The 26,515-nt window shown below is 35.8% G+C and overlaps 2 protein-coding genes across 2 annotated transcripts in view; one reads left to right on the top strand and one right to left on the bottom strand.

The window, feature by feature from the left end:
• Positions 1–19,962, top strand: part of mmm (missing minor mitochondria) — a 172,326-nt gene extending 152,364 nt beyond the window's left edge. The window contains exon 6 of the mRNA XM_089633007.1: positions 19,893–19,962. Coding sequence (XP_089489133.1) covers positions 19,893–19,962 — 70 coding nt within the window. The remainder of the gene's footprint in view (positions 1–19,892) is intronic.
• Positions 19,963–20,686: 724 nt separating this feature from the next.
• LOC149422847 (uncharacterized) lies at positions 20,687–21,379 on the bottom strand. Its single transcript, XM_089633008.1, has one exon. The coding sequence runs from the start codon at positions 21,377–21,379 to the stop codon at positions 20,687–20,689; it is 693 nt and encodes a 230-aa protein (XP_089489134.1).
• Positions 21,380–26,515: the final 5,136 nt, after the last annotated feature.

Below are 26,515 nucleotides of genomic sequence, written 5' to 3' on the forward strand. Positions count from 1 at the left end.
TAAAATTAAAAATAAAAAAAATATCACAAAGGAGAAAAGGGATAATTAAAAAAAAATGATTTTCCTTGTGTATCCTAAAACATCAGAGGTACCAGAGTTAGAATATTTAATAGATTTTTTGACATTGTACCTAGAAATTGAGCAAAAGTGGTGTGACATTTTTGTGTTCGAAATATATGTTTTTGATGAGTACGACTTTCAGTTAAATGATAACAGACTGTGATTTTGTTTTTCTTTTATTATTTGAGTTATTATGTTTTTTTTTGGAAAAGATCATTAAATTTTAGAAGTTTAAATTCTTTAAAAATTGGTGTGTTGGATAATCTCTTGGTTTTTTCAATATTATTTTTATAATTAGACGTTGTACAATTTCAACAGGGAGTAGATTTGTTTTGTATGCAGCTCCCCTGACTGCATGTTAGAATGTTGTTAGAATTTCCAATGAGAGAAGATTTTTCAAAAATATATAAATTAATTTTCTTATTTTGTTGACGGTTTGGTTAATTTGATCGTTCCAGTTTAGGTTTTTGTCTATTATTATTCGTAAGTATTTAATTTTATTTGAAATTTTCAATGTGGAACAGTTTATTGTACAGTTTTTTATGTATTTTTAAATTGTCGTGTATAATTATGTCAAAATTTTGTGGAACGTCATTTGATTTTATTGCAAATGGTATAAAGTGAGTTTTTTCGCTATTTAGAAATGGTAAGTTTATGTCAAACGAGTATTTAAGAGTGTTTATGTCTTCTGTTGCTTTTAGTTTTACTAATTCCCATGTATTGTCACTTTCAATGATAACTGTATCGTCAGCATAAGAAGTTATATTACCATGAAGTGTTTGAGAAAATATCCAGTTTACATATAAGATTAATAATATTGGACCCAGTACCGTACTTTATGGGATTCCATAATTAGATGTATCCTCATTGCTATATACATTGTTTATTTCGACATATTGAGGGCGATTATTTAGGTAGCTTTTTATCCAATTTGCTACATTCTTTTTAATGTTCAGATTATCTTTTTTTTCCATAAATTTTGTGTGGGATATACTGTCGAAAGCTTTTTCAAATTTTCTTCTTTCTCAAATTCAGGTCTAAGAAAATACCAGCACATTTTTTGCTCATGTCTAGGCTTTCGTATATGCGAGATGTGAGATTTGCAATTGCATCTTGTGTTCCTCGCGCTTTTCGGAATCCGTATTGGTTGTTGTGAAGTATTTTGTTGTTTTCAACAAATTTCATTAGTTGAGATTTTATAATTTTTTCAAAGATTATGCCTATATTTGAAATGAGGGAAATTGATCGATAATTTGATACATTTTGGGTATTTCCACTTTTAAATATAGGTGAAATAATTGCTTTCTTATAATTAGACGGAAATATTACATTTTTGAGACTTATATTAATTAGGTGACTTGATGGTTTTATCACATGGTCTTTAATAGATTTTAAAATTTCATCAAAACATCAAAACTCACTCAACAACAGTAAACTAAACCAGTCACGAATTATTTCTGTCCACAAAATATTTAAAATAAAACTTAACACACTATTCCTGTGCCATTGTGTTCCAGTGTAAAAGTTGTGAATCTGTTCATTTCTTTGTGTCCTCAACAATAAAATAAAAGCCCGAAGTTTTAATAACAAATAATAATAACTTTACTTAAATTCAATATTTAATATTATTGTTACACCAAAGGCAGGTAACCTGCATTTCCGCACGCCTTGTGACCGTGGTGATACCTACTCATTACTACCTGTAAGTGAACTTGATTCCAGACAGTAATCAGGGGAGTTCAACCTACTATTAATTTTTAATTTTTATTAACCTAAATCCGAACTCATCATGGATGCGCAGACATACATATCCCTTGCACAAGATGCCATCAATGCACTAACAAATATTGTAATGGATCCCAATAACAAATTTACCAAGGAGCATATTGCCAAAATAATGCCCAAAACTAATAATATCCTAGGGTCCATAGGCCAAATGGCTGCAAGAATGGCTACCCTAGAAGGCGAATTATCAGTGTACAAAAATATTCTTTCCGCTGTTACCACTACTAATTTGCAAACAAATAACATCTGCGATATTATTGCTGAGATGAATGATCAAAATTTAAGGGAAAAAATATTATAATATGTAACTTCCCCGAAAGCAAAGCAATAACCCAGACTTATATTATGAAAGACGACACTACCAGCATAAAAAAATCATTTTCGACCTGGACAACTCTACCAATTCTCTTGACCTGAAAGTTTATAGAATCGGGAAAAGGGATACTAATAAACCGAGGGGTGTAAAAGTCGAGTTCCCTGAGTCTAAATGGCCGAAAATCTTACTCGGCAAAAAACACTCGCTGAAGAATAACATCCGCATGTACCCTGATCAATCGGTTGCTCAAAGGAACTATCTAAATAATTTGAGAATCGAACTAAAAAATAGGCAATCATCGGGTGAGCAAGACATTACAATCAAGTACATTAATAATCACCCAACAATTGTAAAATTAAATCCAAAAAACTGACCCACAAACTAATAATATATTATCAAAATGTAAGAGGACTGAGAACGAAACTTCAAGAACTAAAATGTAGATTACCAACGATGAATTACGAAATTTATGCTCTTACTGAAACATGGCTAAATGCTGGCATAAACGATCAAGAACTGGGGTTTTAAGATCATTTCATTTACAGAAACGACAGATGTCAAAGTTCCAGCAATAAAACAAGAGGTGGCGGCGTACTATTGTCAGTATCAACCAAACTGAATTCGAAGAAACTGAAATGCCTTTACAAACATCTTGAACAAGTGTTTGTAATGGTTTCCTTAAAAAATGAAAAACTTATAATCGGTTGCACATATATACCACCATCCTCCGGCCTGCAAACATATAAGGAGCACCACCTTGAAGTTGAAACTATGCGAAGAAAATTTCCTGATGCTACATTTATTCTAATGGGTGACTACAACCTCCCAAATATTGTATGGGACATTGAGAACATCGCGTCCTCGAGTCCGTACAACATCAATCATGGCTCCCATGAAATTATAGAAATGTCGAACTTTTTAAATCTGCATCAGAAAAACCATGTGTACAACATCAATTCTCGTCTTCTCGATACTTGTCTTTACAAATTCTTCTAATGTTAATGGGTATGCCTCTGATGAAATGATTCTTCCATTCGATAAATACCACCCCCCTCTAATAATCAATTACCTCAATACTTATGTTAAGGTAATTGACCCCACGATTGTCAAGCGTAATTTTTAAAAAGCAGATTACCCAAAGATTGTAGAATTTTTATCTACTTATAATTGGGCTTATGATCTCACTTGTAAAAGCTCAAGTTTAAATGAGGCCTTAGAATACTTTTATAATGTAATTTATCAAGCAATCGATAGATTTGTACCCCTAGAAAAATATTACACTTCTAAATTCCCTAAATGGTTCGATTCTGAACTAATTAATCTAACGTACGATAAAAAAATTGCCCACAAACGTTATAAAATAAATAGAACGCTACATAATTATATCGCATTCTCCATTCTGCGTAAAGATTGTACTAGGAAATCGAAAGTATGTTTCAAGAAATACACCAACAATGTTGAAAATTCTATTTTAACAAATATTAATAAATTTTGGAATTACGCTAACTCCTTTCGGAAAAATAACTCTAACTTTCCCGGTACAATGTTTTATGGGAAAAAAGTGGGTCATGACAAAAACGATATTGTAAATTTATTTGCAGATTTCTTCAAGAGTGTATATGTTGAAGACAATGACAACATATTATCTGATAAACCCCAATTTACCGAAAGCTCACTCAACTTGCATAACATCCATGTGGTAGTAGATGATGTTGTGACTTTTATCAAACAGCTGGATACCAGGTCGAATTCGGGGCCAGATATGATTCCCTCAATATTACTTAAAAACTGTATTCATCTTCTAGCTCTTCCTATTACTATAATTTTCAATTTATCCTTATCTACAGGTTGTTTTCCTGAAATTTGGAAAAGTAGCTTTATAACACCTATTTTTAAAAAAGGAGATAAATGTCAAATTGAAAATTATAGACCCATATGTATTATGTCATCACTACCTAAACTTTTAGAAAAGATTATATTAAGTAAAATCATGCATCAAATTAAACCAATTATATCAACATTTCAACATGGTTTTATGCCAGACAGATCTACGTCATCTAACTTATTGCTTTACGAAAATTTTATTTCTAATGCACTGTCCAAGGGTCTTCAAGTTGATACAATTTATACTGACTTTAGCAAAGCCTTTGATACTGTTTCTCATCGCATTTTAATGGAAAAATTAGAACACTTGGGAATAAGCGGCAACTTTCTCGAATGGCTTAGAAGTTACTTATCATACAGAAAATTATCTGTAAAAATTACCTCCACAACTTCTTACACTTTTTTTGCCTTAAGTGGGGTCCCCCAAGGTTCCCACCTAGGACCAATTCTTTTCCTACTTTTTATTAATGACATTTCACTAATTTTCGATAATATTCACTTTCTTCTATTCGCCGATGATCTAAAGATGTTTAAATCGATCGGTAATTCTTCTGATTGTTTAACTCTACAAATGAACTTAAATAAACTTTATGAATGGTGCATCGTAAACAAATTACATCTTAATATCAACAAATGCAAAACGATCAGTTTCCATAGATCTAAAACCCCTTTATTATTCGACTACTCAATTAACAATGCCAATCTAAAAAGAGTTTTTGAATTCAATGAGCTTGGAGTTATCTTTGACTCCAAATTACGCTTCTTGAATCACATTAATAGCATTACCAGTAAGGGATTACAAATGCTTGGATTTATTCTCAGAATCGCTAAAGACTTTAATAACATAAAAACTATAAAATTACTGTACACGTCTCTGGTTAGAAGTCAGGTTGAATACAATGCAACCATTTGGTGTCCTCATTTCAACTCTCATTGTTTACAAAATGAAAAAATTCAAAATAAATTTTTACGTTTTATTAATTTCAAAATTGGTATTCCTATTATTAAAATCAATTATGTCAATTTACGCAGTAAACTTAACTTATCGAAATTATCTGAAAGGCGAAAAATATTTGATCTTCTTTTATTACATAAAATTGTTCATTCAAGGTTAGACTGCCCTGACACTATAAACTTGCTATCTTTACATATACCTCCAAAATATACAAGACGGAATATTTTATTCTACAACAATAACTTCGCTACGTTTCGCTAATTCTGTGTTAGAAAGAATACATAGGTTGGGCAATGAACTAAGTGATGTCGCTGACATATTTAATTTAAACTTCAATACATTTAAAGCCAAATTAGTCCACCACTTTTTAAATGTAAATAATATATAAGAAATCATTATATTTTATTTCGATTTTCCATTGTTTGTTTTATACTGTTGCTAAAAATGAAATTTGTAATTTTTATGTACTTAAAAGCCCAATAGGGCGTCAATAAATAAATAAATAAAAAAAAATTGTACTCTTATATTGTCATAACCTAAAGACGACTCTAATTTCATATTTTCAATTATGTTTAAAATAACTACTTCGTTGATCATTTTAAATTGCGATAGTATGTTTAGATTTTGTATATTTTCTATAATTGGTTGTTTATTCGATCTTTTCGTAACATTATTTTTTTTTACTAGGTTTTGTCCCACCTTTGCGAAAAATGAGTTGGAAACATTGGCACATTTTTTTGGGTTTTTTTCGGCATTTATTATTACGTTATTTTCATATTTAATATCATCGATTAACTGTATTTGTTTATTGTTTTCTATTGCACAGTTGATTGTTTGCCAGATTATTTTATGGTTGATTTCAGAGCTTATTATTTTATGTCTGTAGTAGTCATCTTTTCTGATTTTGATTAGTCGCGTCAATTTATTTTTATATTTTTTGTAATTACTATCTAATTCTATGTCCTTTGGGTAATTAATTGTTTGTTTGTAAAGCTTGCTGTTTGTTTGTAAAACTTACTTATTGAATTTAATAGACCCTGAGTGATTCACGGTTTCGACAATTTATTTTTTGCCAGATTATGATTTGGAATTTCAGTTTTAGATTTTTCTATATGCGTGGATAAAATGTTTTCAAAGTTCTTTGAACATATTTCAACCTCTTCACAATTAATTACAGGCTGCCAATTTTCAGTTTTCAAGTTGGTATACGATTTGTTCACCAACAAGTTTTTTTGCCTGTGTTTTTTTTCATCCTCATACAAAAATATACACGTTTGATGGCCGGTAATGTTATTTTTCCAGACAACGGTTTTTATTTTATGGAGATATTTTATGTTAGAATTTGTCAAAAAATGATCTGTAGAAGATGTTTTCTGACCTTGAATTTTTGTTAATGTTGATATTGAAATCCCCGGTGAATATGCAAGTTTTGTTTTGGAATTTTGATATTATTTGTCGTATTTGTTCGATAAATAATTTGGCGTTGGACCCATGAGTTCTATAGATTGCTATTAAATAATAATTCATTTTATTTTAGTTGAGTTGAATTTCTATGCACTTAGTTGAATCTACACTGTATTCTAAAATATTGATACAATGTTGTTATATTTTTTATTAATGAATATTGCGATACCACTGTTTTTATTAATGTTTGTGTTTATTTGTATCAAGTGTAATCAAATTATAATGCGGAGAGTCACTATTTGTATACGTTTCCGTTAACACTATAACGCCCGGCTTTACTTGTAGATTATTTAAATTGAGAATAAATTCTTCGATATTTTTTTGAAGGATCCGTATATTAAGATGAAGTACTTCTATACCGCATAAACTATCAGTGGTGATTTCGTTGCACTCTTTTGCACTTTGCCTCTTGAATTCGTTGATTTTGATGCTGTTTTTAAGTTGCGTGCTTACGAAGTCGTCCATTTTGCTGTACATATTATATTGTAGATGGGTATAGAAACGATGCTTTTTTTCACCATTTCATGTTGCAGGTCATTGTAATTTTTTTTTAATTATGTGCGAGTCTTCAGATTTACGAGCTAGTAATTTTCCGTTTTTGAACCAGATGTATTTGAATTTTTTCTCCTTTGCCCATATTTTTGTATTCCTTAAAAGATTTTTGTAATATAGCGTCAGGGATTCATTTACATATTTTTTTTATTAGCGTCTGTAATTTGGAATAAGAGATTTGTACTGGACACCTACGCCAGTGACATCGACTGTAAATGCCGGTTTCCTCTCGGGGGTACCGTAGGTAAGGATTTTCTAAGAAACACAACTTGCGAATGTCGTCGGACAACTGATTGTGCCAGTTGTTTGCATATTTATTAAGTTCAAATCCAACACGTGTTAATGTACAGCAATTATATTACTTATCTCTAAACAGGATGCATGAGAGCATTAAGGAACCAATAAAAATAACCAAATTTTAATTTCTACGGTTAAATCCCATTTGACACATAATACGTGTCCGGTGATAAGCTTCAAAAGGGATTCGGCGTCGTTAAATGCGAGATAACAGTAAATATTTATTTCCTTAATTATTTTTATAATTATTTTGGTACATCCACCTGCTTTCCGGTACAACATTGGTTTTTTTTGGCACTCATCATTGTTATTTTTTGCTTTCTTCTTCAAATTTAAGTATTAGACGTGGAGGTTTTGTTTCAGTTGGTTTTAGATATTTGAATTTGTCCGCTGGTTCTAAGTTTATTCCGAAAGCAGAAGTAGTTCTGTTTTCAATTTCATGCGGCGGTTCATTAATCGATACTTTAAATCCTCTACTGATTTTTTAAATTCTCTTTGTTCCGATTCGGCTATTTTAATTTCCAAAGCAATGATTCTTTTTTCTTTACTTTCCAAGTCTTTTATAATTTTTTGGTGTTGTTTTTTAATTTTTCATTGATTTCATCGTATCTTTCGCTTACAAATTGGGTAGCTTTTTTAAAATCGACTAATTCTGTCTCGAATTTTGAAAACATTTGTGATTTCAACTCACCTAGTTTTCGATCAATGTAGTCCGTGAGCGAGTCCACGATTTTTTTATGTTCCATAGCAGATCTTGTTGAAGACATAATGTTTGTAATTTAATTAAATTAATAATTAAATATTCCAGTAGCGTATAGCGGGAATCAGGTTCCCTAGACGCCGGTTGAAGACAATTTACGGCGTACCTTCACGTCGCGTCGCGCGACAACACAGTGTGAGAAATTGAAAATGTTTTTATGATTAATAACAATCGTTTGTGTTTGAGATAATAACTCACTGCACTTTTAGCCATCTCAGACTGTAACTTAAGTTAAAGTAGCACTTCACTGTTTGCTTTATATTATGTTTTATGTAGTAAGTGTAGATGCGGTTTACAATATATTTTATATGTAAGACTTAACCATGAATTCGGCTGTCAATGGTTGTTTGTTTGTGACGCTCTTGTCAATCAAATGTTAAAGATATTCATTTGTTTGCTAAAAATGGGCAGATAAATAGCGGATAAAAGTTTTATCAGAAATACAAGTCACAACATCAAAAAAATTTCTGGAAGATATATTTTAAGAATAACAAAGGTTTAATGAAATTTAATATTCCAATAACATTCTCATACTTTACAAAGTATAGGGTTGTCTGAATGAACCAATGTTATTCAGTCAGATGTATTTAATATATTTTTTAAACATTTAGCGATCATTTTGTTTTCTTTGTTTTCCAGGGGAAATAACAAACTAAGAATTTTGTTTTCTTAACAAAGTATGTTCCATCGGTATGCGTAATTTATATAATTATGTAATATTTAAGTGACCGATTTAACCGTAAATACCTAGGTAATTGTAAACAATAATATCTTAAGAACCCAGCGTTGCGCGAGTTACAAGCCTACAACATGACCTAGTATACACGGTTGTACGATGGACGATGAGTAATGTTGTAGGTACCTACTAATAAATAAATCGTTTATAGAAGCACACTTGCTACACAGGGTGTCTGGGGGTAAAGTGCGCTAACTAAGAAATATAATTAACTGTTTTGAAATTGCAATGTTTTAAGGTAGTTCTTAGGTTAAAAAAGTTGAATTTTTTGCATGGGAAAATAAATATTGGAATTACGAAAATGGTTATTTTTCTTTATTACTTCTATCATCATGTAGAATCACTTCCTGAAGTTACGCACTTTACCCCCGGAGTCCCTGTATGTATGTATTGTAAACCATAAACAGTGTAAAAATTAATTTTGTTCAAAATTCTGCCTCGATACAGGTTCGCCTAGTGACTGGTACTGATGCTTGTTGATGCGGTAGTAAGGCAGGTTATATCTAACTTTAATATACCTATTTTAAAGGTAAACATATGTTTACAATACAAGGTTTTATGCAAAGCACAAAGGATAACAAATTATTACAAGCAAAAATTATTAGCCTGAACACACAAATTTAAATAAAAAAAAACTTCGTGGAAAAAATAAATGCCACCGAAGGGAATTGAACTCGCACCTTCTGATTGCTGTTCAGGTGCACTGCACCACCGTGCTACGTCGGCTTATTTTTAACCGCCAAATAATTCAATAAATACTAGTTTGTCATAGTAATTCATCATAATTAATTTCTTCTGAACCATGCTGTAGACATGGCCTGTTGCGGCCAGCTGCGCAGCGCAAGCTTCTTATAGCGGAATGAATACGATGTATCTGTCTCGCTCTAAAATTGCCTAACCCGAGAGACCGTCTTTTGGCGAAATTTGAATTTCCGCCCGCTGGTTTTTTTTTTATTTCTGGCTTTCACCCTTCAAGGGTGTTCTTGGCCATCATTTAAAATTATTGAGAAATGAAAGGTGAATTTAAATATTAATTTTATTTAAATAGGCAAATTTCAAAATTATAATGAAAATTGGAGTCGAGTTCAGACTTAGAAGAGATGAAATGTTGAATGAAGGGGAGGTAATTTTAGATAAGGCTTGATAGAAGAGAGGATATTTGTTTAGAGAGGGACAACCAAAAAATATGTGATCTAAAGTTCCCACTTCTAGACCACAGAATGTACAATCTGGGGAGTCAACGACGTGAATTTTAAAAAGATGGGAAGGAACGGAACAATGTCCGATCCTCATTCGAATGAGTGAAGAAATTTCTTTTTTGGAAAAATGAGGAAATTGCTGAAACCACGGTTTTGATGGAATAGTCCTTTGTATTGAGGCATAGCAGGCTCCCTTGGATTGACTAGCAATGTGCCAATACTCCGACCAAACATTGCGGGATCTATCTTTGATGATGGAAAAAATGTCAGATAGGGGAATGTGGTTTACGAGGGTAACAACAGGGTTGGACGCTCCTTGTTTTGCCAAGACATCCGCAATATCATTACCCATGACACCAACATGTCCAGGAATCCAAATCAGAGTTACAGTTTTACCAGAGCTTTGAATGGAGGCTATCATCTCTCGAATAAGGCATACAAAGTGATCATCAGGATGAAGAAGAGGACTGGATTTAAGTTTTTGGAGGGAACTGAGAGAGTCAGAGAGAACGAGGGAATGTTCAAAATTATTTTTGATTATATATTTGAGAGATTCTATTATTGCAATACACTCGGGTGAAAATATTGAAAATTGATTTTAAATTGAATGAAATATTCTGTCATTAGAATTATTGTGGTAAACGTTAATACCTATACCACAGTTAGGAGAGTCGGGAGATTTGGATCCATCAGTAAATAAAAGAGAAAAGTTGGGCCATTTAGATGAAATAATGTCATTGAACATATTATTGACAGTTCGGGCCGGGAGATTGGAATGACTTTTAAGGATTCCGATCCCTTCTATTATTGTTGGGGATAGGGTGACGTGATTATATTTTAATTTGTATAAGGGAAGTAGATCATTTTGGATGATGTGAAGCTCTGAGAGAGACTTAAAATTGTTACAGATGTCAGGAAGAGGTTTAGTTGAAGCTCTGATTGTAGATGAATGGGTTGAGTCAATGAACAACGAGACGCTGGGGATAATCTGATGACATTTAGAATTTAAACATTTAAGAACAAATTTGTCAGCAAATAGTTGACGCCTTAAATAAAGAGGAGGATCAGAACATTCTACTTGAAGGGAATTGATGGGTGATGATTGCATCGCTCCAGTTATAATTCGCAAAGATTTAAATTGAATTTTGTCTAATTTATCAAGTACATTTTTTGAGGCAGTACTAAAAAGTGGGCAGGCATAGTCAAGATGGCTTCGCATAAGTGCGTTGTAAAGCAACTTAATGCAAGTAGGGTGAGCACCCCACCAAACGCCAGAAAATGATCTGATGATATTTATATTTTTTTCGCATTTAGTAACTAAATTATTAATATGGGAAGACCATTTAAGTTTCCTATCAAATGTTACTCACAAAAATTTTACTTCAGAAGCGTTGGGGATTGGAGAATTTTTAAATAAAATTTGAACGGGGGGGTTTTTATGGCGGTTTGAGAAGGTGACACACTGAGTCTTTTGGATTGAAATTTCAAGACCATTTAACGTGAGCCATGTGCAAAGGGCATTCATGGCTTCGTTAAGATATTTGACGGCGAGAGGAATGATTTTGGATGATAAGAAGAAAGCTATGTCATCTGCGAACTCAATAACTTTTACTTGTGGGGGAATAGCGACAAGCATATCATATGTGTATATATTATACAGTAAGGGGGACAATACATCGCCTTGTGGTAAACCCTTCCAAATAGACCTACTTTGAGGAGAAATATCTGGAAGTTCAATGAAAATTTTTCTATCTAGAAATAGATTAATAATAGATTGGACAAACATGGGGGGGAGGCCAAGGCCTAGAAGTTTTTTTTTTCAAGATTGGGATGGAAACATTGTCAAAGGCGCCTTCTATATCTATAAAGACGGCAAGACAAACTTCCTGTTTAGAAATTGATAAATTAATATCAGTACTGATGATGGCAAGGTTATCTTGAGTGGATTTTTTTTCCTAAATCCAAATTGAGATGGAGAGAGAAGCTGTTTACTCTCGACAAAAAAATCTAATCGGTTTTTAATTAATTTTTCATAAAGTTTACTGAGGGTGGATGAAAGAGCGATTGGCCTGTAGTTGGATCCAGAATTTGGTGATTTGTTTGTTTTTAAAATAGGGATGATTATTTGACAACTCCAGTGATCAGGCATTATACCAGTCTGGAAGATTTTATTTAAGATGCTTAAGAAGTGGTTTAGAACATTATCATTACTATTTTTGATTATGCTGTAAGGTATACCATCTCTGCCTGGAGATGAGTCCTTGACTGTTGATAAACAATTTTTTAGCTCAATTAAGGTGAACGGAGAGTCTGGCCAATGATTAGACATAGGAGTATTATAGATGGGCTTTATTTCATCTAAGTTAGGTACAGAAGGGGGGGCAATTTTGTCCAAGAATTCATCGATCCATTTAGAATGAGACGCTCGAGGAGATGGTGAACTGAAGGAGGATCGAAATCTTCGGATCATAGACCAAACTTCCGAAATTGGAGTGTTCGGAGATACTGAACTGCAGAAGTTGTACCATCCGGATCTTTTTTTTGACCTCAATACCCTTTTGGCATTGGATTCAGCGTTTTTGTATATAAGATAGTTCTCCATAGTCATATTGTAACGATAGGTAAGAGATTTAGCTTTCCGAATTCTTACTACTTTGGAGTATTCCTCATCCCACCAGGGAGTTGAAGGGAGTTTTTTGAGAGATTTAGTTTTAGGGGGAGGATTTGATTTATTTATTGCAGTTATGAGCATTGATTTGAAGTTATTATAATCATCTTTGGCGGAAAATATATCGGTGGCGGGTAAATTGAGTAGGAACTTGTCCATATGAGAGTTAAATTCATCCCATTTGGTGTGTTTTGTTTTAACCTTTGTCGAAATATGAGACTTATCTGATTGGAAAGAAGTTTGATAAGTAATAGTGATCGGGAAATGATCACTGGAGCAAGGGTCGGTGGACACCACCCACGAGGTGAGAGAAGCTAGACTAGTAGAGCATATCGAGAGATCCACTGCACTGGGGTTTGTGCTGGGGCGTGAGATCCTAGTAGGAGATCCGTCATTCAAAAGGAAAAGGTTGGATTGATCTAGGAAATCCATCACACTTCGACCATCTCGGTCGGAGAAAGCAGAACCCCAGACGGGGGAATAGGCATTAAAATCGCCTAATATAAAGAAAGGAGGGCTTAGTTGACTTACAATTTGCAACCAAATTTGTTTATTGAAGTGGGTTGTTGGGGGAAGATAGACTGAAATAAAGGATGTATCCTTTATTTTAGCTGCAACCATTTGGAAGTCAGCATTGGGGGGTTTGATATTATTTATTGGGGAAAATAATATTAATTTTTTAATAAAAAGGGCAGCACCGCCGCCCGTACCTTCCGGGCGGTCGTCGCGGAGACAGGAATACCCTCCCACATTAAAGTGGGTGGATGGAGTAAACCAAGTCTCCGAGATAGCAGCCAAAGAAATAAAGTTGGAATTTAATAGGTTAAGGAGATCAGATTTGTTAGAAATAGCACTTCGGCTATTCCACTGAAGTATTCTGACATCCTGAAGAGTCATTTTGAATAAATGATTTTAATGTGGAAATAATAGTAGCAGCGTTGGACGGTAGATTAGTTTGAGAAGAAATGAGGTCAATTAGAAGCATAATAAGAGTTTGGATAAATGAAGAATTGTCTTGGGAGAGTTTTTCAGAAAGTTTATGAGAGTTCATTGAGGAGGGATTATAATTATTTGCACACCCATTTGTGGCATTTAAAAGAGATGAACCATTGGGATTTAAGAACAGTGAGTTGTGTTGTTGCTGATCGTATCCAGGAGCCGGTTTAGAGATAGCATTTTTTTACGTGAATTTAGTTGAACGAGAAGAAGTTGTTGTAGAGGAGGGAAGAGGGTTGGATGAGGAGTTGCTGGATAAAGCCTCAGCAAATGATTTTTTGACAGGCGGGAATAGTTTAGAAGCCTGCAGAAAAGACAAGTTCTGAGAGGCCATAGAAATTTTAATATTTTTTTGGCGAGATTGTTCTGGGCAAGAAGTGTTGATGGCTGTATGTGAGCCTGAGCAGTTAAAACATTTAGGTGAGGAGGAAGAAGGACATTGGTCAGCTGCATGGTTTTCTCCACATTTAAAACATCTGGGTTGAGATCTGCATGCAGCTTTGGTATGACCAAAACGGCAGCAATTGAAGCATTGAGTGGTGGGAAAAGTATACATTTCAACTGGTAATGAGTTGAAGAATAAATATATATGGGAGAGAAGAGATTGACCTTCAAAGGTGATAACGACAGATTGGGAGGGCTTCCAAGAAATTATACCCTCAGAGGAGTCCTTGTAATTTAGCCTCCTGGCTTTTATGGGATTGCCAATGTGTTGGGGGGTTGAAAGTGAAGACAGAATTTCTGCGATGGACAGATCGGTCGAGATACCTCTGACCAGGCCCATGCGAGTGACATTGAAAGTAGGGATATATGCCTTGAACTTTGAATTAGATGAAATGAAGATATTTTTGATGAAACTGTTTCAGCTGACCCTGAGAGGAATTCAACGGAGATTCGGAAGCGACCCTCGGCTTTTACACCTCCAGGCTTGATTGAAAGATTCTTGTTATTTGATAGGAATTTGCCAAATTCAAGAGGGTGGATGGTTTTTCCTTGCTCAGTTTTTTGGGCGTATACTATGAATGGGCCACGGGAATGAGGAGAGTAAAAGTTTGTTGGAGGAAGTTGAGAAAGTGCTGGTGGGGACTGTGAAGTCGAAGGCGAGTCAACTTTTATTGGGGAAGAAGGAGTAAATTTCCTTTTTTTGGTAGAAGTCAAAATGACAGAATCACTGTCAGAAATTTCTACATTTTCCTCATCTGGGGGGTGCGGAGAGGGATCTGGGGGCTTTGTAGGGGATCCAGGAGGGAAATCTTCCTCCATTATTCACAACAGTAAACAACTACAACAATAGTATGGAAAATGACAGAAGTAAAAAAGTTTATAAATATCTGGAAATCCGCAGCGAAAAGTGACTTCTGGAAGATCAGGAGGGAGAAGAAACCTCAAGGCATAAATTTATAATGGTATAACATTATTTTTAGATAGAGCAAAACAAAACAACTGATGACAGCCAAATGTTATTGTTGCAATCCCGCCCGCTGGTTATTTGGCCTTAAGTGACTCCGGGAAGTCACCTGTACTTGGGGACTTATTAAACACGTGAACCAGGAAGGGGACTAACACGTTGCAACATTTCTTGAGAAGCCACGTTGGGATAGGGTCAAGAGGAAATTGCTTGTTTACCAGCGTTGTAGATTTAAAGGATAACAGTATTCCTGTGAAATTGGCTGTAAATATTAACGGTGAGCCAGAAGATGTGGAGGTGCTTATAGTTTATATTTTTTCACAGAAAAACTTAGAAAAGTCCTGCGGTGTAATTTCTCTAGCAGTTTGCACAGTATTCAGAACAAGAAACAGAAAAATACAAAGGTAACTGTCTCAACTGGGAATCGAACCCACGATCAACCTGGAACAATACCTCTAACCACTCGGAGAGTTGTAAAACGATAACGATAGCGATAGAGATAACGATAACGATAAAAATATAACAGTAATACCTAACAATTACACTAACAACACCGATAACAATACAATAATCACGTTAAATCACGAAAATTAATAATAATAAAAGAACATGAAAATAGACTCGAGACCGATACACAAACTCGGAAACTTTACTACTAGGTGTATCTATTGCTGATATTGTTCCATTAATGTTCTAATGAAATATGCTTTATCTAACTTACTAAGTAAGTCTAACTTTTGTTCCGTGTGGGCAGCAGATATTCCGAAGAACATAACATTATAACACAACACTATATCACACAACACTCAATACACTTCGTTCAAAAGGCACCAAGATTCGCGGTGTGCTAAATTTATTACCTACGTGCACTCAAAACACATCTCTCCAAGGTCCGATGGGTATAATCAGAGGCGGATTTGCCCTTAGGCCTATGTAGGCCCGGGCCTAGGGCGGCCAGATATTAGGGGCGGCCAATCGTGACAAAAAAGTCACAGATGATGACAAGAAATTACTTCCCAAGTACCTAAATATTCTACGTACGAAATAGCGATATGCAAGAGCGTATTCACACACAGCACACAGCGCGCCCCCACGCCCCGCAGCCGCCCTCGCCAAACCTATCATGCTCCGTCGCTCGCCCGCTCGCGTATTTCCAATCCCTACCGTGATTCAGTTGCGCTAGTGACTGAACCGCGTTAGGTATTGTTATGCATAATAGCGTGTTCACACACAGAGCTATAATATGCGTGGGATGGCGTATTTCACCATATCGCTCGCCATACTTTCCGATTTGGAATGTACGGCGAGCGATTTGCCGAAATACGCCATTCCACGCATATTATAGCTTTGTGTGAACACGCTCTTAATCACCTTACAAAAGCTATAATAAATAAATAAATCAGAGATTATGAAATAATACAATAATAAGATGTTATTTATGCCAATTATGAACTTTCCACTGATGATAGTGAATAATAAAGTGTGACATTATAAAGGTATTTTCTTTAAAAAATAAAAAAAATAAAATATTTTTAGTTAAAATCTATGAAAAAGGGGGGGGGGTGGAGGAACGTAGGAATAGGATTAACCCTCCGTCAGGCGCACTTATGGACGAACCGAAATCGGGCGCACCCGGCCTGAGAGGCCACCTATATATTTTTAGCCCCCATCTTTCACTATATTAATTCTAATACAAAATACTTGTCGGGTAGTCTATACTAGGATCTATAGAATGGAATTAAACCAAATATAGCATAACACAGAATAACCAGTTTATCAAACATTACCAAACATAAACTAAAATAATCAAACTAAACAATTTTTCGAAAACACTGTTCAAAATAATTGGTCAAACCGAGCTCCATAAAAGTAATTTATTTATTTATTTATTTATTTATTTATTTTAGGAACATTAACAGTCTTAGTAATATAATATACATAAGAGAATAACAAAAAACAGACCAATTATTAATGTTCACAGATATATATAGAAACATAAAACTAACCTGCAAACGATAAACCTATAATATGCCTACCATAAACAGCAATAAATAAAAGTGATTTTAACTATACTTAAATAGACTTGGGTTGGAACGGGAAAGGGGAGGAGAGGGATGAGGAAAAGTTGCCACGCAGGTAATATTAAAATATTAGGTACAATCATTTTAACAGTGGTTAATATGAGTTAGAATGTGATACAATGAAATTCTGTAGTGATAGTAACTAGCAGTGAATATGTCAGCACGAGTGTCTATATTTGCAAATTTATTATTATAGTAGTTACATGTCCTTTGCATAAATTCATTTTGGTTGGAATTGGTATTGCATCTATCAATGTAGAAAAGGGTATTTTGTCTGCTGTATCGAATTGGCGCATGGAAATTTATTTTGTTCAGCAACTCCGGGCAGTCAACTTTAGAGTTAATAATTTTATACAAGAGCATCTGATCAGCGACAATCCTCCTGTTGAGTAGTTTCGTGATTCGAAAATGTTTCTCGATTTCGTCGTAAGAGTTGTATATGTTAAATGATTTAAAATTGAGGAATTTGAGAAATCGTTCCTGAACTCTTTCTAACCTGTTAACATAAACAATATAGCGCGGGTTCCAAACCGGTGAACAGTACTCCAGGTGAGGACGAACATGTGAATTGTAGAGAGTCAGATATGTCTTAGTATTTTTGAAAAATTTGCATGTTCTCAGTACAAAACCTAGACTTTTTGATGCTTTGGTGACAATGTTATCAACGTGTTTATCAAAGGTAAGTTTAGAGTCCAAGAAAACCCCGAGATCACGCACATAGTCTTTATTTGTTAAAATCGATCCAGAAATGGTGTAATCATGCAGTATTTTCACACGGTTACGTGTGAATGTGACTTTGCAACATTTAGAAATATTGATAAAAAGCTTATTTCTGAGACAGTAATCCGTCAGTCGATCAAGATCTGCTTGTAAACGCGCAGAACAGTCCGGGGAGCTTATAGGAAGGTATATCTTCATATCGTCAGCAAATAGTAAAATTTGAGCGTTGTGAAAACATGTCGTAATATCATTAATATAGATAGAGAAAAGCAAAGGACCCAAAATGGACCCCTGAGGCACACCGGAAGTAATGATTTTCCAGACCGAGGAAAATCCACCCACTGTCACAGCCTGGGATCTGTTTGTTACGTATGAGGATAACCAACGAAGGAGATCTCCATGAATACCATGATTAGCAAGTTTTCTAAGCAGAATGTTGTGGTTGATCTTGTCAAAAGCCTTGCTATAGTCGGTATAGATTGTATCAACTTGCACACGTTTATCCATGGAGGCAGACAAGAAGTTTGTAAAAGTTATAAGATTAGTAGCAACAGAGCGACCTGCAAAGAATCCATGCTGAAATTCGTTGATCGAATTCTTTACCACAGGGAATAACTGGTCATAGACTATGTTTTCGAACACCTTTGAAAAAATGCAAAGCTTGGAAATGGGTCTATAATTATCTGCTTCACACTTAGTTCCCGATTTATGAATTGGTGTGATGTAGGCTCTTTTCCATATATCTGGAAATGTACCAGTCTTGATCGATATATTAAACAGTATTGATAGCGGGAGTGACAAATGATTTGCGCACTCGGTAATGAACAGTGGTGGGATACCATCCGGCCCAGCTCCCTTGCTAGAATCGAGCCGTTTTAAATATTTGGACACGAGGTCAGCATCGATAAAAACTGATCCCATCGCACAAACCTGCTTAACTACAGAGTCATCGCAGGAAATCCCCAGAGGGTCAGCCGGTTCGTAGACAGAATGAAAGTAATCAGCAAATAAATCACAGACTGCCTGTCCACCCTCGGCTGTTACATCCTTAAGATTTAATACGCTAGGAATAGATGCTGATAGTTTTTTGATTTAACATATGACCAGAATGCCTTGGGATCTTTGGCGATATTCTCTTCAGCATTATTAATAAAGTCTTCGTGACACTTTTTTGCCATTTTTTTCTGTCTGGTGCGTAGCCTTGAAAAAGTAATGTAATCGGAAGGGTTCTTGTAGGTTGTATATAGTCTGTGAAATTTCTGCTTTTCACGAATAAGTTTTATTAATGATGAGCTATACCACGGGGGGTAGGAATATTTACCAGTACGCCTCAATGGAACCTTATCAGCGATCAAATTATTAATAATATTGTAAAAATGCGATACTGCAGGATTGACGGAATCGGTAAGGTTAAGTGCGTTCCAATCTTCTTGTGCCAGGCTATCTCTTATGTCATCATAATTAGCCTTGTGGAATGAGGGCCGTTTAATTGAGTTTTCCTTTATGACCGGGGGTTCAACGAACTCAGCAGTGATAATGATGGATTTATGATGAGCATCCTCAGGAACCAACGGATCGTTCGCGGGAGCTACGCGTACCAAAAAATTACAGAGAACGAGATCAAGAATTCTTCCTAATGTATTTTGAATACCATTATATTGGTGGAGGTTACAGTAATTAATATTGTCGATAAATGTTGAGCTTATTGTAGAAGTGTAGTTGCTAGGAATCAGGTTAACCTCACCCACAGGAAGAGTCCAGGTAATATCGGGTAGGTTAAAGTCTCCCATGATAAGAAACTTGCCGTCTGGTTGATTCAAAAGCTTAATACCTAGATCATTCGAGAAGGCGGTGATTCGAGCATTGAAGTTGAAACTTTTTGACAGGTATGTACAACAGAGATGAACGTTAGTGAATCCAGTTGCACGTGGGATGCGAAGAGTAACCCATATGTCCTCATCCGTAGAACACCATGAGTAATTACAAATTGCATTGAGTTCCTTTTTGACAGCCAGGAGCACACCACCACCCATGGTTACACCTTCGATACTTCTGTCGCGTCGGAATACGTTGTATCTTGAGTCAAAAAGCTCACCATCTGAAATAGTATCTGTAAGCCAAGTCTCTGTTATGCCGATAACGTCATAATCACCGCTCGTAACACTACGAAGAAATGTGTCAGTTTTAGTCCTCAGACCGCGTACGTTCTGATGAAAAATACTTAAAGGCAGTGACTCTTTTTCAGTTGAGTGTCAATAACAGAGAATGCGTGAATAGAATGTGAGGTACAATATAGTATTATCTGCAGAAAATAAAATAATAGTAATATCTCTAAGTAATTGTTCGTTACGAAAAGGAGTGGATCCTATAGAAGCATAATACATTGTGAGTAACATGTGCACTTGGAAATGAACGCTTAATGAGCCATTCGCACATCAGTATTACAGAATTCCGAGTTAAATTATCGAGTGACATTTGAAATATGAAGTACATAATAATATGATGTGTACAGAAAGTGAGAACATCTTGCAGTTGACAGGAGTTGTGAACATGATGATATAATAAGGTAATGTTGTGAGAGTATAATAAATATAATAGTAATGCAGTTGCAACATGAGAGGGAGGGTAGCGGGCGTGTGGAGGGAGAGGAAGGGTAGCGGGCGTGTGGAGGGGGAGGGAGGATAGCGGGTGTGTGGAGGGAGAGGGAGGGTAGCGGGCGTGTGGAGGGGGAGGGAGGATAGCGGGCGTGTGGAGGGAGAGGGAGAGGGAAGAGTAAACAATAGTAATAGAATGAGCAGTATTTTCTTATGAAATTTTCTGGAGGTCGTCTTCCCTCCTGACTAAAAAAGCTGGTGAATTATCGTTTTTTCTCACTAAGATCTTACAGTCCTTTACCCATACAAATCTGTAGCCTGGTTCCCGTGCCTTGCTTTTAACTTTGGAGAGCAGAATCTTATTGTTGATTGTTAAGTGGTTGTTAACATAAATTATTGCTTCTGGTCCGGAATATTTCAGGTCGGTACTGGTGATCTTCCTGGCCTTCTTAGATAGTGCAAGAAATTCCTCCTTTCTCCGTTTGCTTGCAAAACGGATGATTATCGGCTTAACCTGGGCGGACTTGGTAGCCACTCGCGTCACTGTGTCCACATCTTCTGGTTGTAGTTCAAAGCCAATCTGTTCGCCTATTTTCTTGGCTATGCAGAGTAAGTTTTCTCCCTTCGTCATTGGCACGTTCTTGATTTCTAGGTTTTTCACACGGGAGAGCTGATCGCGCTCGTCCAGTTCGTATCTGAAGATTTCCATGTTCTTCTTGATGGATGCAACCTCCGAAACTAACTTTTCGACAGTCTCCAGTCTCTTCTCAACCGCCTCCACCCTTTTTTCCGTATCGGACATAGCTGCTAGAGCAAACTCGAGGCTCTTCTTTATGTCAGATATCTCTCCCCACATGGGCTTGATGCGAGTGAGCTCGACATCGATTTTGTTGAGCTTCTCCATTATTTCGGCTAGAGAACTAGCCGGTACCGTTTGTGAGGACGCTGCTGGAGTTACAATTGGAGACCCACTGCGGGCTGCATTACGCGTACACGGCTTCATAATGTTGTTATAGTCGGTTCACTTATGTTGACTGGTCCAAATTGTGTTTATTTTATACACAGATAAACACTGGATATTACAGCAACTGTCACTTGATCGAAAATAGTGTTGATAAGTAGATAAGTTACTCCTGTCAGACTAGCGCCTGTTTGCCGCAATCCGTAGGGCACAGTTCAAAATCAGACACTTTCGGCCAATAGCGAGATAGATGAAGACACTTACGACCAATGGCGATATAATGACAACACTTGATCTTAGCGCCTGCGTGTTTAGTCTGTTTACGATCTAAGAAATGTTTTTATAATTTTTGCTTTTTTTTTTTAATCACCACACAGGTCACTACACACTTTGTTTCACAAATCTAACTGACTATAATCGTCGAACACCAAGTGATTTCAATTATTAAAAACGTTGTACTAGATTAACTTGTAAATCCTTATCGTTTAGGCAATTTTAATGCGGAGTGTATTTCGATGTATTCTAGACGGTATGTCTGTATGTACTTGTGATAAAAGTTTTAAAGTAATAAAAATTTAAAGGTAAGGTAGGTGGTAGTCTCTATTGACTACAGCCGTAGCCAGATACGGACGATGAGGTTCCCAAATCAGCAGCCGAAAAACAAGTTTGGCACAGCGCGTTTACGTGGAGTAAACAGATCGGTTGATGACAACCTAAACATTCGTAATTCGTCATCCTCCTAAATCCTAATTCAAACACGCATATTCCACACTTTCGCCTTTTGGGAGGTGTTGTAGGGGATGTGGGTTTTTTTTCTCGTGAGGAAAAAACCTTTACAAGCGAATTTTCAACTGAATCGGCATTCCACTTGTATTCAGACTTCGCCGAGTCAGTTGTCCGATATCGCTCTCATCGCCTAAATCTTCAACCAAAGCTAGATCTTCAGAAGCATCATCATCTAGAAGAAACTTCACCATATCATCAACATAATTGCGTTGAGAGAGATCATATTTTCTAGCCATTTCGGCAGAAACATATGTATATAAAATGCCAGAAAAGAGAATAACTGAAATTATAATTCAATCGGGCGCACCCTGCCTGAAAGGCCAGGGTCTAATACAGCACTTATTTCTCAAGATACTGATAAAGTTCATACAGAACAAGCATAATTGAGTATAATAAACAACTGCACATAAAAATATCCTTAAAAAAGTCACCTTCAAAATTGTGACGTAATCGGGCGCAGGCGGCCTGTGAAGCCAGGGAAGGTGTAAGTGAGCTGCGTAAAGACCGACGACTGATTGAAGACGGGCACCGTGTGAGGTTCCTAAAGTTAGGCGAGTAAAATTAGGGAAGGGGCGGGGGGCCGCCTTTGAGAATTGGAGAGGGAAAAAATGTCTTTCGCTGGCCTCTGAGGCCGGCTGCGCCCGACGGAGGGTTAAGAGACAAAGGATTTTTATTTATTTTTAGCATTGTTCTAAAGTAGCCTACGGAGTTCGGATTTGTGACATCTATGGTCAAAATAGATAAAGCATTGCAATTTGCAATAGCTCCGTGTCAAAATAAACGGCTGGCCAAGAAAATGTTTTAAATAATTACAATAAATGTTTTACGAATGGTAGGAAATGTGGTCCATTTGTGGACCGAAATCAATCGCAGAAAAATAAAAGTGGTCCGTTGTCCATTTTTCGACCGAAATCGTTCCAGAGGAACAAACCCGCGTAGGGATTGGAAATACGCACCCGCTCGCGACAGGCGACAGCAGTCAGTGCATAAATAAACCAATCACAGTCAGTGCCGGCAGTGGTCAGTATGCCAGTATTGCCAGTGTGCGTACAGCAATTGCAGCGAGTTGACGAGCGTTTTTCTAATTTCTTAAAGGTATTCGCGACGCGACGTGTATGTACTGCAATATTAACAAAATATTTTACAGGACGTGGACGATACCTCACGTAAAAAGTGTTAAAAAGTAAGAAGCCTAAACAACTTCCAGGCGAGAATAATACAGGTGAAGAGATGCAATAAAAAAACGGCCGCGAAAATTTCAGAATCGCTACTTTTTTAGTAATAATCGATTCCTTATCAGCAGAACTAAAAAAACGACTGGGTGCTTACAAATCACTTTATAATAAATTTAATTTTATTACTCAATTGACAAAACTAAGCCCGTCTGAAGTCGAAGAAAAGGCAAAATCATTGCAAATGATTTATTCTAGTGATTTAGAAGCCCATTTTTCAGAAGAATGTCTCCATTTTCGTGCTCACTGCAGTGTGAAAAATAAGGATCGAAACAATGCTGTCAGTTTGTTAAAATGGTTACGAACTGAAGATCTTCAAACCATTTATCCAAACGTGGATATTGCTCTTCGAATGTGTGTGTGTACTCCCGCCAGTAACTGTTCTGGAGAACGATCATTTTCTTGTTTACGACGTGTAAAAAATTATTTACGCACAACAATGGCGGAGCAAAGGCTGAACAATCTTGCTTTGCTTAACATAGAAGCAGATTTTTTAAGGAAATTGGATTGCGAAGATCTTATTAATGATTTTGCTGCACTTAAGTGCAGACGAGAATTGTAACAGCCAGATTTTTGTTTTGAGTTCAGTTTTTTTATGTTAGATAATGCTTTACGTAAATTTTTTTACCAACGTTTTAATTTGTATTTTAAGTTTAGTTATTATATTCGAATATGTACCTTAAGTTGATTTTTATTTAAAAGAGGTGCTGATTTCTTTTATTTGTTTGGAGACTTATTAATAACTTTTTATCCAGCCCGTATCTGGCAACCCTAATTGTAACTGTGAAACACGTATATATTATTGTATGAGAATAAACCTGAAACTAGTTAAATAAATTAAACCTAAAACTGTTTTAAATGTTTTATTCAAATCCTTGAAACCTTAGAAAGTATTACAAACTAGCAGCTATTATAGGTAACTAAATTTCTGAATCGATTTCGATAAAAGTTGTCAATAAAGTAAATTCATTATGTAGTCTATAGTCTATATCAGGGGTCTCCAAACAACGGCCCGCCAATGTAATCAATCCGGCCTGCGACAATCGACAATTATACAGTAATTGAACTAGCGAATTTAGCAAGCGTATTTTTTTACATTAATTCCACACAGGAGGCTTTGAGGAAAATATTTTCCCTCACGACCTATGTCATCTTAGGTGATGCTGTGTGGAGGGTCTTTTTAAGGAAGGGAAGGATAGGAAGTTCTGAAAAGGAAAATGTATGTATGTGGGTAGGAATCTGGCGATTAGTGTGTCCAGGAGTGACATACGTATGAATACATCCCTCCAACTGCGGTGCAAGGCGATGGGTCAAGATAGTCCGGCTGGAAAGGTCAAAAGGCCTCCCTCACCCAGTCTCTCTCGATCCGGCCCGCCACGCAGCAGGTGGGCAGACGTATCCGCCGCCAAGACCTGGACAAATCTCACCCCATGAACCATGAATGATAATGGCAGGAAAATTAAAACGGTTTTGACCCTAGGAACTTACTGAAAAGTTTGGATACTCCTGGTCAATATGATCGGTACTGAGAAAGGGGCGGCTACATGGTCTTGGGCCTAGGGCGGCCAAGACTGCAAATCCGCCTCTGGGTATAATAAAGGCCTGTTTGTTCTAACAATAAGTTATTATCGATCGGTATTGGTACTCCGAGAAATTGCGAAAACGGATTTTGAAATTATATTGGGCCTATAAATACCTACATTATTGTGGTTTTCTATAAACCGCTCTATTATATTCTATTATTGTTGCCTCTCATTATCATAAAAAGTTAATAACATTCTCATATAAAGTTGGTATCCGTCTAACTCTAAACTTTAAAAATAAGACGTTTTAGCTGAATTGGCTATTTCGGCTGGATGTATGAATACGATAACAAACTTTCCATACTCTTGCCGTACAGAAAAAAACTTTTTGCATTAATTTAATTTTTCAATACAACCGTGAAGTTAGTAAATACCGACATTGTCATTGATTTCAAGAGTCTATTATTTCATATTTTCTTTATGGCTCGTCATAATTTACAATAAAATATATAAATTCAGTTAAATTCAGTTGTTAGTTTTAATATTCTCCTGACGAAGGAAGGGTGCTTCCGAAACCGATAGAGTGCAATTAATATTAAAGTGGTCTAAAACAAATTTATATCTTTTATTGTAGTCTATTATTTGTTTATGGTAAAGTTTTGACGTTAATTTTCTTTTATAAATTCTTATGTGGGCAAAGCAAATTATTAATTATATCAAATTTTGTATTGTTTTAATAATTTTTTTAATAATAGCGGCATCTTAAGTTTGATACCACAAATAAAATTACGCATTCTGCATTGTTTAGTGCCGAAATTAACCTTTTTGTTCACTGGCTAAATTTGTGATTTGGTTTTACTTCTTGTCAATAGATGGCAGACTAGGAAAACTTTTTTAAGTTTTCAAAATTTCAAAACACAAAATAATGAGGGCCAAACAGCGCCTTGCGCTAGTAAACACCCGAAGGGCGCTGTATTAGTTTTGAGTATATTATCAGCGCTTTGGCTTCTTTGCACATTGACTCGTTGGCGCTTTGGCAAGTCGGCGCAAAGATTGTTGAAAAATCAAGGGTAAATCATATAGACGATATTGCGTACCCGAAATATCTTCACCATTATCACGAGAGTAGCAGTGCGCATTGACCTGATTCGGTTGTGAGTACTGGAGGTCAATTTGGACTGATAAGATGTAAAAAAGGGGAAATAATTTTTTTGCTTCCGTGACTCATCGAAATATAATACATCCATGGAGAATGTCTTAAATCTGTTCCAATTTTAGAAATGGCAACTGCAATAAATTTCTGTTAAAAACATTGTATAAACATACTTTATGGCTTGACTGAAAACACCAAACAAACACGTACAATATTAAAATTAAACTTAAATTCAAAACAAAAATTCTAGAGTTTATTGAATGGAGTTACAGAAAGAGGTATAACCGAAATAAGCATCAAGGTTAAACGGGACATTCGTTATATTCTATGTGTCATAGATGGCATTAATTAATTTATTTTATCAATGTATTGATTTAAATTTTAA

Source organism: Hesperophylax consimilis, chromosome 6 (assembly GCF_061612785.1).
Source record: "Hesperophylax consimilis isolate HC1 chromosome 6, BYU_Hcon_1.0, whole genome shotgun sequence".
Lineage (NCBI taxonomy): Eukaryota > Metazoa > Arthropoda > Insecta > Trichoptera > Limnephilidae > Hesperophylax > Hesperophylax consimilis.